Consider the following 12,336-nt stretch of genomic DNA (forward strand, 5'->3'; position numbering starts at 1 on the left):
GTTTTGTTATACGCTGAACTCAACTCTCAACATCTATTAGAAAAATGTAAAATTGTGCCGTCATTTCATTACGAGTCAAATTTTTTTTTAATTCACTATATACCAGAAAAATCATTTAGTAGAAGATAATGCAGTATCTATTTTCTTAAAAACATGCAGAGTTGTAACACTTTTTTTGATATATTTCTTCTGTGTTGTTTCATTTATTCCATAAGAAGTTATATGTTAAAATTTTTAAGACATTTTCAAAATCTCCTATTTAAATGTAAGCAATTAATAGGGATAAAATAATGTAAGGCTTAATTATAAATGCATTTCAGATTTTCTTTTATATATATATATGTCTTATTTAGTTACCAATTAATAAATTAATAGAAAGTGAATAATATTTAAACGCACCATCTCTGGAATTTTTTAGATATGGTAACATTTCTATTAATAACTACTGCATTGGTTCAGGGACCTTTCCGTCTAAACGTAAAAATATATATTTTTTATACTGTATATATATATATATATATATATATATATATATATACTGTATCAGTTTCTAGATTTTATAGCATATCATTAAAATTACGTTATAAAAAAGTTTAACACTTTATTATGCAGTTCATATAAAAAAATGTAAATTTTTTTTTATTTTAATACTCAGTGTTGCCGAATTGTTTTTGCATTGTACATATAACAGAGGTAACAGTATTTTTCCACTGTTGGCGAATGACTAGTTACATCCTAAAGTATTGGAAACACAGTACCCAATGTTGCCATGGTAATCCTGCAATCTATGTATTTCTTTCTGTACATTACTTGCCTTTAACAGTGCAGTAATATCTAGTCGTAGAGAAATAGCACAGAAAATATATTAGTTATCTTTTTGATATTATTTTTTCATAAATTATTTTTGTGCCTTAAGTAAATGTCCCCATGCTAATAAACGCTATTCTATTTTGCAGGACAAGACAAGTGCATTAAGTCTGAGCAACGTTGCTGGAGTTTTCTACATTCTGGTTGGAGGCCTGGGATTGGCAATGCTGGTGGCTTTGATAGAGTTCTGTTACAAGTCAAGGGCAGAGGCGAAACGAATGAAGGTGGCAAAGAGTGCACAGAATTTTAACCCATCTTCCTCGCAGAATACCCAGAATTTAGCAACATATAGAGAAGGTTACAACGTATATGGGACCGAGAGTGTTAAGATTTAGGGGTAGGACCTAGGGTCTACTACAGTGACTGGGTGATGCCATGTGTAGTGCAGTGTTGTGACCTGTCTGTCTATTGGTTATGCTTGCTATAAAAAAGCTTTCAGTATTGAGAAATTCAGTGCTCAGTGGTTCCGTATTTTCTTGGCTGCAGATGTACAGTGTATGTTGCTTATAGACATCTGCATTGCATAATATTTCTGTAGATTTTTTACAATTAGAAAAACAAATACTTTTTTTATTAAAATTTTTCTACAAATTTACGTATTTTTAATCAAATGAACATACTTGAAAAGTATTAAAAAAAAAATATTTTACCATAACAACATGTATTTTTGTAAGACAACGTATAAAAAGGCTGTGATCCCAAAGGTCTAATTTTAATATGTTTCTTAGTAAACTGATTTATGGTTTACTTTTGACACAATAGTAAGGAAAAAAGTTATTACATAATACATTATATTATAAGTATAAATTATTTCCAAGTATTGTTTTTCCATATTAAAATTATTGATAGAATACTCATGCATAACATTTAAGTTTTTTTTTTAGCATGCTTTAAATTTCCACTCTATATATTTTGTATTTTATGTTATTTATTTAGCCATTTTTCTTCTGCTCATATTTTATACCTGGATTTTGTAGGGATATAAATATTAACTATATTGTAAAAGGGAATAGAAAATATTACGATTATGCCAGAAACAAATTAAGCTAAAATCCAGCGAAATATGCGCAATAAATTGTTTGGATTTTTTAAGTGAAGTTGGTGGATTAAGCCTCTTTCTACTCTGCGTTCGCAGTGTCTGTCAGAACTATATGATGGCAAATTATTCCAACATATACCGCCGATGTAACCCTCCAACGTATGTCACTGTATAAGAATACAGTGGCATACGTCGCCCATAGGCTTCCATTGTCGACTGTGCTATTCCATACAGCAGAAAAAAAGTATACCAACGTATACCAGACCAACAAAAGCCAAGTGGACACTCTTTTGGCCTCCGATGGGGAATGGGGACCTATGTATATGTTTAACTTATACGCCGGAAGCTTTCTTTCCGCATACGGTAAACGTACCCTGCTAACGCAGTGTGAAAAGGGCTTTATTCATCTTTTGGTATCTTTTAGTTACATTCGCATGATTAAAGAATAATTTATCTGGGAGACTTATGATAAGTAGTTGCTGCCCCCTCCCCCCCCCCCCCCCCCGCACCATGTGGTTGATTGAGGGCTGGCACAGTTAGGATACATCGACCAGAAGATTTCTTTGGCATTATGTATTTGTTAAAGGGGATGTTCAAGAGTTAATAAAAAAAAATCTGCCAGCAGAATATGGTAACAAAGAAACATAGCTCGTAAGGCTAAAATAGACATCTAGTTTAACCAACTATCCTGCAATGTTTATCCTTGAGAAGGTAAAAACCCCCCCATGATGCAAAAGCCAATTTTCCTCATCTATGGGAAAAATGCCTTCCCAAATCTGGCAATCAGAACAAATCCTTAGATCAATAAACCATCCCCAGTAATCTAGTGCCCACAGCTTGTAATAGTATAAGTTTCAAGAAAATCATTTAGGCCCCTTATAAACTTTTTCATTGAACACTCTCTGAGTCCTTCCTCTAGCAGAACGTTTCATAGTCTCACTTCTCTTACTGAAAATAATCCCGTTCTATGTTGGTGTAAAAGCCTTCTTTTCTCTAGACTTGCCCCCTTGTTATAGATACGATATAAATAGATAATTAGAGAGATCACTGTATTGAACTTCGACATGCTCATACATAGTTATTAGGTCATCCATAAGATGTCTTTTTTTTCTACACTAAATAACCCGAATTTTGAAAATCTTTCTGGGTACTGCAGTCCACTCATTTCATCAATTACTTTAGTTGCCCGCCTTTGAACCCGCTCAAGTTCTGCCATGTCTTTCTTGTGCATTATTGTTCAAAACTGTATTCAACTATTTGATGCGCGGTCTGACCAGTGATTTATAAAGTGTAAGAACCATGTTCTCATCATGTGGCTCAATGCCCCTTTTGATGCACCCCATGATTTTATTTGTCTTGGCAGCAGCTGCCTCTGCCAGAATTTATATTTTACTGAGCAATCTCAAGGTCATTAATAAATATATTAAAAATAATAGGGGCATTACTGACCCCTCTGGTACCCCACTAATAACAGTATTATGTCATAAAATAAATAAAAAATACAAGAAAAACATTTTTACACACATTTTTAGCAATTTATCCACCTATAGTATCACGTAGCTATCATTTCAGATGCCCTAATATTTTTTATCGTGGACACAGTACTTTTAAAACCTCTCACTATCTCTAAACCCCAAAGCACTACATTAATATAACACAGTGTTTGATGGATCTCAAATACCAGGTGACATCATGACCTACTTATTACTGGCAGAAATGGAACATTTATTCTATGACCAGAGTTAGCCAACTCTACCAAGCCATAAATCGTATTTACCTTGACTCCGACAGGCTGTCCCCGCCACACAGTGTTGGACTCGAGTTCCTTGAGTCCACTAAAGGATATGATTCCGACAAGCCACCTTCCATCTATAAAGAACATGTGCATGTGTTCTTTAATTTCATTGTAACCTTTGTTGATATCATGGCTCACACAGGACATATCATTACTTAGATCCAACAGTTGCTTGGTGAACCATCCTATAAGAAATAGACAATATTGGCAAGAGATTGGCACCAAAGTCGCCTTCAAATCAGGTTGTCTTCTGCTGGATCTTTACGGACCATAAGTATATCAGAGCCTCGACCCAGCGGGGGATCCTCTTGTACTCTAGTGACTGATCCTCCAAACACATAGGACTCAAAGGCAGTAAAACTATATCTGGAATAGACCTAGTTATGGCTACGTTTTTAGTCTTATTGGGAGTTACGGTTAATATTTTTGCAATTCGTTTATAATAGTTTTACACCTAAAAAGAAATGATCCAATCTTAATACATGTGTCATTTCAGACATACATTATAAAGTGAATATGATTGCTGACGTCAAAATAATAACAGCTATTCAAGTTCTAAAGCTCGATTTGCAATAGTGTTCACAAAATTCTCATATAAACGACATAAACAATTTAGAAAAAATTCATTCACATGCATTTTTTTTTTTTTATTATTATTTTTGTCCAATGTACTTATTTTCACTTGTTTACTTATACTGATTTTTTTTATAATTTTTTTTATCTATTTAGTGGATATCGTTTTATAGCATGTGCATGTATGTATTCCGAGTAACTGGTCTAATAGGTTGGCATGGCATCATAGGCTAGAGAAATACTTTATCTGGTCAAGCCTTTGGCATCTAATAGATCATTCGAAGACACATTTTAAACCAATCAGGATTCAGGAATTAATTTAAAGAAATTATGTAGGAGGCAGTACTTTTAACCTAAATTTAAGTTCATATTACTAGGTCTTTGGCTTGAAAAATACTTAAGAACTTAAAACTGGTGTTACGTTATCACTATTTGTTACTTCATAGCATTTTTTCTCAAATAAAATAATTTTAGATGTTTTTAAACCAAAATATAACATTTTACATTTCAAAATTATAAGTAAAACCTTTCATTTCTCGCCATCATGTTGCTTTACCACAGTTATATTTAATATACCTATTGCCTTCACTCACTAAGGCAGCTATTGGGCTGAACTCATTTTTGTGAATCACAGCCACGGCTTCAAGTCATCTTAAAAACTCCTTATAATGAATCAACAGGCGGTTTTCTCTCCAAAACAAAACGGCTGCAATTCCTTTGGATTAAATATGAAGACATTGACTAAAAGTAATGTAGTCTGAGCTTCAAAATACATTTTTAGTTTATATTTTTTTTATTTCTTATTATTTTAGCGTTCGTTTCCATTCTGCAACAAATCATTGTGATTCTTTACCTCAAGCGTTATGTTATTTTGTTTTACGTTCTAGGTGAAGAAAGTGCAAGGTTGTTGCAGATCATCAAAAACAGGGCTAATCTCCTTCAGTATACATTACTGTAAAAGTATGTTGGATTTTGAAAAGTTTACAATCATTGAGACATTTCAGCTTTTGTTAACTTATACGCACCTAGCAGCCCACTTTTTCCACTTTGACTGCTTGATCATGAGTATGTGCTTTGATGCGTGACCCAAATATTTAGATCTAATTGTTTGACCGATACAGATGGGCTGACACTGTCTTTTCTGATTACATCTTCATAGTCATATCGGGTCAGTCCATGTATTATTTCTTTTATCATATTTTTTAATATAGGAGGAAGCTGTTAAATTGTTTATATTGCATTTTACACATTCAGCATGGCATGGATAGCAGAATCTCCTACCAAAAAGGTGGATACATCAGTGCTAAGCTCTTCTCAGTTGACTTATAAAATTCAACATGGATGTGGTTTAATCGGTATATAAAGTAGTCTCTTACAACACTATTTCCTTAGGCTGCAATGAATAAGAAACGATGATGGGTTGATGGGTCATGGAGCCTATGTGGCGGCACCTGGAATCCTTATGAGTTCATACTACAGAGTCATAGGCCACTATATCTGATGGAACATGCCATAAAATCAGTGGCATACAGAGAAACAGTATGGCCCCATATACTTATATAGGTGCCGTATGATAGCTCTATACAATTCAGAGTTTATTTGGAGCCATAATATGGCCCTGTGCATAAGCCTTTGGAAAAGAAAAATCTGTCATCTACTTTAAAGGACAAAAAGTAGTAGGTATTCTTGAACTTTCGTGTGGCCAGTGGATTTACTAGAAGTGACTACATTGATTCGAGACCCCAGGAGAATTTTTTTACCACCCTAGAGAATGGCAAGATAAACATCTTACAGTATGTTAACCTGTAAAGGTCTTCTACAGTCTAGGTCTGAGTTTTAAAAAAAAAGTGTCCTCCCACCTATGAATATTATATTTGGGAAAAATGTACAAATTATTTATAATTTAATCAGGAAAAATATTGTTAGAAATTTTGAAGCAAAGAATATAAACAGTTCATACCATTTGTGTACTTTTATTAATAAGGGATGAGTTCACAGGGAGAAAGTTAATATCTTTCACTACTTAGTTTTATTTTTGCTTCCTGGGTCCAAATTTACTTTGTAGTTAAGTGCAAGGAATGGACAATTTGTTGTTTGCGTTAGGCAAATGTTTATAGTGTTTATCACAGCATTACTGAGAACCAAAAATGACTCATTGGTCAACTTAGTTAGCCATGTTCTAGATCTAGAGCATTATGTAGTCATTTGTAGCCAATGACCTCATTTGTTTGAATTATACTTGTGAATTTCCATTTGATATTGTTGTTTTTAAACATTTACATAACATTCATTTATTTAACTAGTTACCATTTTATTGTTCATAATTCTTAATATTTTTTTTAATATGTTGTGTGTTTTTGGCAACATTATGCAGTTGTTCTGTCGCTATATAGATGAAAAAAACTTTTTCATGTAGACATGTGTTACTGTAGAATACACTTAAAGGGGTTTTCCAGTCCCTAAATATCCTCAGGATAGGCCATCAATAGCTGATGGGTCGCGGTCCGACTTCTGGGACCCCCGATAAGCTGTTTTGAAGGGGGTGCAGCGCTCGTACAAACTCTGCTTCCCCTTCATTTCTTCTTGCTCACAGTGAATGTTCGACACATATGTAGCGGCGATTCACTTCAATGGGAGAAGGCGGCAATACTGTGAATCGCCGCTTCATCCGTGTCGACGATTCACAGTGAGCAAGAAGAAATGAAGTGGAAGCAGCGCTCGTACCCCCTTCAAAACAGTTAATCGGCAGGGGTCCCGGGAGTCGGACCATGACCCATCAGCTATTGAAGGCCTATCCTGGGGATAGGCCATCAATTTTTAGGGACTGGAAAACCACTTTAATGTTCATGAATTGATACAGGGCATTAGATGTCTAGTTTTAAAAAAATGAAATCGAAATTTATATATTCTACAAAGAAACATGAAGCTAAACATGCATACTAAAATAATAAAAGAAACAATTGTGGCTCAAAAATAAAATAAAAAATTAAAATAAAAAACAAGATTAAAAACACTACATAAGCTTACTAGTATATTAAACTATGATGGTTTACTAAAATTAACAAAGCTATTTGTGTTTTTATATGGCATTGAAAAAAGGAAAATAATATACTTTGTTCATTTATTATTTTTCTAGTATTGTAAATATATCTGTTTGAAATCCTACCAATTGTTTTATTTGATGTCACCTTTTTTTTTCTTCATTTTTACTTTCACTTTTTTTTTTATAAACCAGTAATAATATTGAAAATAGAAAACTTTTCTTTTTTTTTAACTGTTGATGATAGGCCTCTGGAAGTCATAAAAGGGGGTCCCCTACTCAGGACCCCACTCTATAAGTCAGAATGGAGAGCTGTTCTGGGGCAATCGAGCTGTCTATTTATTGCATTTGACAATGGGAAATGTCTGCCAGAGAAGGCTTTCCCAGGGCCGGCCTTAGGGTAGAAGGCGCCCCGTGCGAAATTATAATTCGGCACCCCATCCCATCATAAAAAATGGCCCATGAAAAGTATAATGCCCCCCCACAGTATAATGCCCTATAGAGTGCCCCTACACAGTATAATGCCTCTTTAGTGCCCCACACACAGTATAATAATAATAATATTTAATAATAAATTATAACCCCTTCAAGGACACAATATTTTGTCCTCTAATTGTATCCACACAGTATTATGCCCCCTAAGTGCCACACACAGTATATTGCCCTCTGTAATCCCCCTACACAGTATAATGTCCACTTAGTGGCCTCCACACAGTATAATGCCCCCTCCCCTGGCTCCCACACACAGCCCCTCTTGTTGATAGTGCCCCCCTGTAGACAGTGCCATAATCCCCCACCGCCTCCTTGTAGACAGTGCCATACAGCCCCCCACCTCCCCTTTGTACACAGTGCCATACAGCCCCCACCTCCCCATGTAGACAGTGCCATACGGCCCCCACATCCCCATTGTAGACAGTGCCCCCCCCCCCTAAAAAATGGTATTCACCTAGGCCCCGTTCCCACGACGAACTGAGCTGCTCCACAACGCCGATGACGGGATCCTTGCGTAGGCCGGCGTGATCCTGTAGCCTAGTACAGAGTATCCCAACCTTTTCGGACTCGAGGCACCCCTGGAAAAAAATATTTCCTCAGGGCACCCCTTCCAAAAATAATTCGAGAAAGTCAGAAGGCGGCTAAAAACAAGCACTACACTCTTAGGGTATGTTCACACAGCATTTTTTGTAAGGCAGGTTTTGAATTGACAGCGCTATTTGACGTATTTTTTGCGTTTTTTTTAAAGCCGTTGAAGCTAATGCAAAAGATGCAGGCAAAAAGGCACTCCAAACGAGCACCGCAGGTATTTTCTACCTCCTATTAATTTCAATTGGAGGTCAGAGGTGGAAACCACTTGAAGACGATCAGCACATCACTCACAGTAAAATGACCATCAGCCCCCCACTCACAGTAAAATGACCATCAGCCCCCCCACACTCTCACTAAAATGAGCATCAGCCCGCCACTCACAGATGCCCCCTGTAGATAGTGTCACACAGCCCCCTGTAGATAGTGCCACATAGCCCCCTTGTAGGTAGTGCCACACAGGTGCCTTGCAAGTAGTGCCACACAGCCCCCTGTAGGTAGGGCCACACAGACCCCTTGTATGTAGTGCCACACAGCCCCCTTGTAGGTAGTGCCACACCCCTGTAGGTAGTGCCACACAGCCCCCTTGTAGGTAGTGCCACACAGCCCCCTTGTAGGTAGTGCCACACCCCCTGTAGATTGTGCCACACAGCCGCCTTGTAGGTAGTGCCACTCAGCCCCCTTGTACATAGCAGCAGCACCCCCCCCCCCCTTCCTGTACATAGCGCCACTGTAGCTCCCTGAAGGAGCGGAATCCCCTGGCCAGGGATTGCGCTCCCGGACGTAGTGCTTGATGTCTCTGTCCATATATGGACAGTGACATCAGAGGTAACTCCTGAAGCAGAATCCCAGTCCACAGCATTGCCGACGCAGTGGCGGTGATTCGGCTCCAGGAGTAGCCCCTGACGTCACTGTCCATAAATGGACAGAGACGTCAGGGGTTTTTTCCTGGAGTGGAATCCCCGGTAACAGCGTCGGCAATGCTGTGGATGGGGATTCCGCTTCAGGAGTTGCCACTGAGGTCACTGTCCATATATGGACAGAGACATCAAGTGTGCCATCCAGGGGGCTACAATGGAATTAGTAGATAACAGAGCAGGGAGATAGTGTTCAATAGCTTCTGAAACACAAGCAGGGGAAGGGAACCAGCACAGTGTCCCCTTCCACCTGCTGGAGTGATGTGCCCTGTGCAATTGCACAGGTCGCACACCCCTAAGGCCGGCCCTGGGCTTACCCCTGAAAAATCAGCTGTTTGCGGGGAGCCAGACCAGGATTGGTGGCCTCAATTTTAATTAAGTTGACAGGGATTGCCTCTTTTCAGAAATCACCTCTATTGAAATATAATATATTCTAATCCAGGTTTCTGGTTTGGAAAGCCCATTTTGAAATACTGTATTAGAGAATTCAGGGTTTATAGAGGGGGTCCTAAGTTCAGGATTCTCATCTATTAGCTAGAGACGAGAGCACCTACAAATGCATCTCTCATTCTGGAGGACCAGGCATGTCTGTGCTTTACATGGACAGCCCATTGATTTTAATGAGAACTGTGTAACACTTCATCTCTTCTGTGCTGGTGCTGCAGGAGAATTGAGTTTCTTGGTTCTCCCGCAGATTATTCCTGATTATGGCAGCAGGACACCTTGAGTTCAATTTATCATGAGGGTGTTTTTCTAACATAAAGGGATAATCCTAAAAAGACAACCGTTCTAAATTATTTCTCACAGTTATTCAAATTTTCTGCCATTTTTGACAGTATTGGATGACAAACTAAAGTCTATGGTGGTTGCCAGATGCTTCCAGATATTGGTGGAAAAACAGATAAGGCAGAATTGAATCTCTCAGTCCAATCCTCTCCCCATGAGGGTCAACGGTACCAGGGCTATGCTTATCTCCTTCTGCTCTATAAATATAAAAATGTTAATGGGAAAAAGGATTAAAATGTTTCTGTTTCTTATGACTGACTAGTGGCCAAACATCAGTTTTCCAGTGTCTATGGCCAATGTAAGTTACTAGAGATAAAATGCCGTGGCTTGTTATGTACAAATTATGATATTTAATCACTATTAAACCAGAACATTTAATATTTAAGGAAATTAGATATTCATCCCGTACAAACATTTTAAAACCGAACAAACTAATTTGAAATTATAAATTATTCTACTGATAAAATTGAATTAAAATTCTAAATTTGAATTACAGAAGTTAAAAAAACAAATATTCTAAATGTAATATGAAAATGCAGATGTCTAGTATAAATATAATCTATTGATGTTTCTCTGTGGTATTCTGTGAAGACAAAACAGATATAGTAATTCTCATTCTTTTATTACCCAGCTGACCTTTTCTGAAGCCATACGAAACAAAGCCAGATTATCCATTACGGGGAGCGTAGGAGAAAATGGCCGCGTCTTGACTCCCGACTGCCCGAAGGCCGTACACACTGGGACTGCAATTAGACAAAGTTCAGGATTGGCTGTAATTGCATCGGACCTACCATAAAAACCAAATAATTTATTGAGTGCCTTAATTATACACTGTTGGTGAGTGAAATACAGCACAGACTGTGAGCCACATCATGGGAAAATCACTGAAGACCTAGAAATATTGCTGAGACCGGGAAGTACGTCCAAAAGCGCCAAACATCATCAGCAACAATGTGTGCATGAGCTCTGCTCGGAAACCCAAACTCAGATTTTATATCAGGAAAATGCATAATTTAGTTTTATTGGTGGGGGGAGGGGTGGGAAAGAGTATATTAGCAGCAACAAATTTATCTTGGAGGGACTATTAAAACAGACTTGTCATTTAGCTTATTAAACTGTGAAGTGTGGGATCAGAATGGACAATACTTCTGTTCTAACAAAGAAGGAAAATAGCTATAGAATTCAATGAAATTACTAACCAGTATATTGAGAAAAAAAAACTCCATGCATTTAAAGGATGAATCTCCAGTTGTTGAAATAGATCTCTTTAAGAATAACTGTGATAAAACAAAGAAATAATAATCATGTAAATCCTGTGAAAAATAAAAAATAAATTATTTACAATTTTCTTTGAAATAAAGAAAAAATATGACATGCTTGCTTTTTAACTGATGTAAATTAAATAGAGTACAAAACAAATCTTTTTTTAAATCATCTTAGGGAACTGTTCATTGCAATAATTAATAAAAAAAGAAATAAAAAAAACGCCATCATTGTAATAAAAAAATTCGATTTTCTTTTTTTTTCTTTTTAATTGTGGGTCCATTTTTTCGACTTTCATTCTGTCACACAGAAGTCTACACAAACATGTAATTCATTTGTCTTAACTACCAGAAAATATAATTGTCCTATCATTTAGTTGTGTAGAGTCTAATCAGACTACGGGTCACTCCTGTTACAGACATTATTTATAATCTTCTGTGTAAAAATGTGGTTTTTGTACCCACTGAAAATAAAATGAAAATGCGTTCTTTCTAAGATGTTGCAATCTGGAGTTATTAATTCAAATTCTAATATTTGTTTTTAAATCTGAGATGGCAAATGTAAATAATACAATAGCAAACCAACATGTTTATATAGGATAGGTCATTCAAAAAATCAGGGTGTTTTTACAATCACTGTGATATGTTTGATAAGCTCATGCCATGTTTTTTGTTATTTGTATTGTAAATATAATTAACATTTTTTTTTATTTTACTGTGAAACATCTTATATTTCTTGAAAGATAATGTATTTAACAGGTAAATAAGGAACTCCTTGAAGTGTTGTCATGTAAATGTAATCAACATAATTTTGGATGCCCACATTTTCTTTGTGAACTTTTTTATTTTTTATTTCATTTATGTGGGAGAAAAAAATTGACAAAATACTACCCCTTTATTTTATAATTTATATATATATTTTCTATTAGGGCTTATAAAAAAAAGTGTTTTGTAAAGCAACTGGAAAATAATATTAA

General features: G+C 36.4%; 1 protein-coding gene across 5 annotated transcripts in view; it reads left to right on the forward strand.

Moving 5' to 3' along the window:
• GRIA4 (glutamate ionotropic receptor AMPA type subunit 4) overlaps positions 1-11,855 on the forward strand; it is a 315,636-nt gene extending 303,781 nt beyond the window's left edge. For 2 of the 5 annotated variants that reach the window (XM_075851546.1, XM_075851547.1), the window contains exons 15-16: positions 957-1,091; positions 10,729-11,855. In XM_075851546.1, coding sequence (XP_075707661.1) covers positions 957-1,091; positions 10,729-10,893 — 300 coding nt within the window. In that variant the 3' untranslated portion in view covers positions 10,894-11,855. Of the gene's footprint in view, positions 1-956; positions 1,205-5,161; positions 5,235-10,728 lie in introns of all 5 variants that reach the window. The other 3 variants (XM_075851548.1, XM_075851549.1, XM_075851550.1) reach the window with 2 other exon arrangements.
• Positions 11,856-12,336: the final 481 nt, after the last annotated feature.

This window comes from Rhinoderma darwinii, chromosome 2 (genome assembly GCF_050947455.1).
Source record: "Rhinoderma darwinii isolate aRhiDar2 chromosome 2, aRhiDar2.hap1, whole genome shotgun sequence".
In the NCBI taxonomy this organism is placed as follows: Eukaryota; Metazoa; Chordata; class Amphibia; order Anura; family Rhinodermatidae; genus Rhinoderma; species Rhinoderma darwinii.